Source organism: Fonticula alba (assembly GCF_000388065.1).
Source record: "Fonticula alba strain ATCC 38817 unplaced genomic scaffold supercont2.4, whole genome shotgun sequence".
Taxonomy (NCBI): Eukaryota; order Rotosphaerida; family Fonticulaceae; genus Fonticula; species Fonticula alba.
Window position 1 is genome coordinate 218514 of NW_009242974.1, and position 4053 is coordinate 222566.

General features: G+C 68.9%; 3 protein-coding genes across 3 annotated transcripts in view; 2 read left to right on the plus strand and 1 right to left on the minus strand.

The window, feature by feature from the left end:
- Positions 1–149: 149 nt before the first annotated feature.
- Positions 150–1277, plus strand: H696_02591 (hypothetical protein; the record flags this gene model as incomplete). The annotated part of the gene is made up of 1 exon (XM_009496502.1): positions 150–1277. One exon carries the CDS (start codon positions 150–152, stop codon positions 1275–1277), a length of 1128 nt encoding a protein of 375 aa, XP_009494777.1.
- An 814-nt stretch (positions 1278–2091) lies between these two features.
- Positions 2092–3261, minus strand: H696_02592 (hypothetical protein). The gene is made up of 4 exons (XM_009496503.1): positions 3202–3261; positions 2908–3041; positions 2678–2785; positions 2092–2547 (listed from the first exon to the last, which is right to left on the minus strand). Coding segments are annotated over exons 1-4 (327 nt in total). The 5' UTR covers positions 3204–3261; the 3' UTR covers positions 2092–2464.
- A 451-nt stretch (positions 3262–3712) lies between these two features.
- H696_02593 (hypothetical protein) overlaps positions 3713–4053 on the plus strand; it is a gene marked incomplete at both ends in the record, with an annotated part of 1725 nt that continues 1384 nt past the window's right edge. The window contains one exon of the mRNA XM_009496504.1: positions 3713–3730. Coding sequence (XP_009494779.1) covers positions 3713–3730 — 18 coding nt within the window. The remainder of the gene's footprint in view (positions 3731–4053) is intronic.

Consider the following 4053-nt stretch of genomic DNA (forward strand, 5'->3'; position numbering starts at 1 on the left):
CCCCCCCCCCCCCCCCCTTCAACCCAGTTCCGCCCCGCCCCAGGTCCCTAACATGTGTGCCGCATGGCCATCGTGCCCAGTCGCCCTCGGACATCCACCCCGTGGTGGTGACGGAAAATGGCGTCTTCAACTGTCGCTCCGGGGCCTTCATGCACCGGGAGCTGATCGGAAAGCGCTTTGGGTCCCGGGTGCGCGGGCGTGCTGGGACGCGCGGTGGCCGTGGCCAGGGCCGGCGCCAGGCCGCCGGCAAGGCCAACACCGGGGCCACCCCCGGCGGCGGCTGGGCCTACCTCCTGCACCCGAGCCCCGAGCTGTGGACCGTGTCGCTGCCGCACCGCACCCAGATCCTCTATGTGGCGGACATTTCCTTCATCACCATGCAGCTGAACATCCAGCCCGGCAGTGTGGTGGTCGAGTCGGGCACCGGATCCGGGTCCTTCAGCCACTCGCTGGCACGCACGGTCGGCCCGACCGGGCACCTGCACACCTTCGAGTATCATGCCCAGCGTGCCGAGCTGGCGGCCGAGGAGTTTGCGCGCCATGGCCTGGCCGACCGGGCCACGGTGCGCTGCCGCGATGTCTGCGAGCTCGGCTTCACGGAGGAGCTTCGTGGCCAGGCGGACGCCGTCTTCCTGGACCTGCCGTCCCCCTGGCTGGCCATCGGCCACGCGCGGGATGCCCTCAACCCCCGGGTCCCCACGCGCCTGGCCTCCTATTCCCCCTGCATGGAGCAGGTCCAGCGGACCTGCCTGGCCCTGCGGGACCTCGGCTTCAGCGAGATCCGCACCTTCGAGACGCTGATCCGGCCACATGCCCTGCGCGGGGCGAGCCAGCGGTCTCTCGAGAGCCTGGCCCGCTATGGCACCCGCGAGCTGGCCGCCCTGGAGGAGGCCGGCGCTGACTCCGCCAACGCCGAGGCCGTGGCCGCCATCCAGCAGAAGCTCGACCTGAGCCGGGTCACCGCCGAGCAGGTGGCTCGCGAAACCCAAGTGTCCCTCGGGCCGCAGCTGGTCATGGGCCAGGAAATGCGCGGCCATACCAGTTACCTGACCTTTGCCACCCTCTACCCGGGCCTGTGGTCCGAGGACGCGGCCGCCACCGCCGAGGAGGCTGTCGCTGGCGGCCCGGCCGAGAGCCAGCCATCGGCTGCTGTCCCGACCGAGGAGCAGCCTGCCCCGGAGCCTGCCGAGGGGGCTGCCACCGCGGCCGCCGCGGCCGCCGGGTCCCCCTCCCCCTCCTCCTCCTCGACCCCGGAGGCGGCCGACGCCTCGGAGTAGGCCCCCCCCCCCTCCCACCCCCTGGCATCCTTCCCTCACATGGCCCTCTCCTCCGCCCCCTGCGCCTCCTCTTGTTCCCTGTGGCCTTGCATCGGCCCTTACGCCTGCCTGTGGGGGGTGGAAAGAAAGAACCCTGCCCGAGCCCTCGTCCCCCTTTTTTTTTCTTGTGGTCGGGAGATGCTCTCCTTTGGCCCTCTATCCAATGAACGCGCCGCTTGCCGCCGTGGGAGACTCATTTTTATTGGGGGAGAAAATGTCCGGCTGTCTTTGTGGAGGGGGTGGTGGTGGAGGTGGACGAGTGTCAGATACGCGTGCGAAAATGCGTGCAAAAGGGCCGGCGGAGGCGACATAGCGGGCAAGAAAGATGGGCCAGCCCGAAAGGGAGGCAGAGCAGGACAGCGCCCTGTGCATGGGTGGGGGAAAAAAAAAACATGCACATGTCAAGCAGCATCAGCGAGAAGATTGCTTCGTCACAAGCTGTGCTCTCTCCAGGCACGGGAGAGGGGCGGCGCGAAGGGCACCCCCCCTCGTCCGGTCGTGCGCACGGGGATTGCACAGCCTCGCGGAGGCGGACAGCAATGTCCACCCCCATGGAAATGGGTCATCATGCGCCGGCATTGACATGGGTGCTTCTCGTCCGGGGGCCAGGGAGGGGGGCAAGGTGTTGGCGATGGCCCGGGCGTACCATGTGTGTGTGTGTGTGTGTGTGTGTGTGTGCGTGTGCGCGCGCACGCAGGAGGGCATCGGCAGGGGACACGGTGGCGGGTGTGCACAGAGGTCTCCGGCCCTCGCCCCCCTTCCGCCCCCCCCCCCCCCCCACCCCCCCCCCAAGGGCAAGGTACCCGGACCGGCATCCCGAGAGATGCTCACACACCTCTCGTGGTGGTCCCTGCGCAGGGGCGTCCATGTGGTCAGAGCATGGCCTGGCAGAGGGGAGGAGGGGGAGGGGGGGGGGAGAGAGAGGCATTCCAAACATTTCTATTGGTGTGAGGGGGCAGAGGGGAGAGAGGGCGGCAAAGTTGACGCGCCTGCCACGATCAAGGCTGGCGATCCCGAGGGCGGGGAGGGGGAAATAGTACAATTGGCAGGAGGGGAGGGAGGGGGACATATGTGAGGGGCATCGTGGTGGCGGGGGGCCAAATCACGAAAAGGGGAGGGAGCAAGGGGGGCGCATTCGGCATGCAGCCTCACTTCATGCGCTCGGCCGCGGCGTTGTAGACGCCATGCTGGGCAACCTCCAGGTCGTTGAGCTTCAGACCCATAAGGCGGACTGCGGCGAGCGGGGCCCATGAAGGGAGCAGGGAGCGAGCGCAACCGGATGAGGTTAGCCGAGGGAGGGGCGGAGCAGAACGGGCAGCCGAAGCAAAGCGGGCCAGGCCATGGAGCCGGCGGCGGCGTACAGGAAGACTCGAAGTAGGCAACGGAGAAGCCACCGACGGCGCACAGGAACGTCGAGAGGGCGATGACGGCCGGGCGGTTGGCGGGGATGACCGAGCGGATGCTGGTGGCTGCGGGGCGAAGGGGGAGAAAGGGGAAAAGAAGGGGCAGTGTGAGCGTGTTGGCACGTGAGGGAAGGCACGCGGAGGAGCTTGGGGTACGCCCCCAAAGAGGCGACAGGGGAGAGGCGCACGGTAGAAGAGGAAGCCCATGCTGACGGCGGCAACGGCGCCACCCTTCAGGATGTCCGAGTCACGGATGTTCTTGGTGGTCTCCAGGAAGGTGGGGTTCGGCTGAACGACAGGGTACTTGGGGGCGAAGGTGGCCCTGCGCGAGGGAAGAAGGCGCTCGGTGGTGAGTTGGGCGGAGAGGGAGGGAGGGAGGGGGGGGGGCAGGCGGAGAAGGGGCAGGAGGAGAGGGGGCAAGAAGAGAGAGAGAGAGAGAGAGAGAGAGGGAAGGAGGGCATATGGGAGGGGGGCGCGCTTACATGGTGACGGAAAGTGGGGGAGAAGAGAGGGAAGGCAAAGGGGGAGGGAGCGATCACGATCTCGGTTGTTGGATCTCGGCCTTCGCGGGGACCGGGGTGCCGGCTCTTCTGCGCCCTGCCGGGCCGGCAAACAATGCGTCAGCCGCGCGCGGCGCCGGCGGCAGTGGCGGCGAGGCGGCGAGGCGGAGGCCCCCCTCGCCCCCATCAAAGAGAGGGTGCCCCCGTTGCCCCTTCGCCCCCCTGGCCACTCTGTTCGGAGGTGCCGCCGAGCATTGACAGAGACCCCCCTCCCCCCCCCACCTGCCCCGGCAAACCGGCGTCCAGCGAACGGCGCCCGGTCCAGAGAAGTGACCCAGAGAGAGAGAGAGAGAGAGAGAGAGAGAGAGAGAGAGAGAGAGAGAGAGAGAGAGGGGGAGAAACAAGGCGCCAGTGGCACCAGGCCAGGACCACACACCGCGGGCCGCCGGACGAGGGTGGGGGGATAATGATGCGCGGGCGGCTGACCGGCAAAATGGTATTCACACATAACGTGTGCATCTTCCCGCCATCCCGCTGCCAACGCATATGCCAATCGACCGGCGCCTCGCTGGCCGGTTTCCCGGCGCGTCTGGCCAGCCCCGGGCGAAGGAGCCCCCCCCCCCCCCCCCGGGAGAGGCGGTGCGTGGCAGGGGGCCGGCCCGGGGGCACAAGGCGCCGGCGTCCCGGCCCGGGGAGACACCGCCCCATCGGCCACTAGCGAGCGTGGGCGCGGCTCTGGCCAGACACGCCGCCCCCGCCCGGGCCCCGGCCCCGAAGGCATAACTGACCCGAGGCCGGGCCGCTCGAGCCGCCGACCTGCCGTGCAGAGCCCCC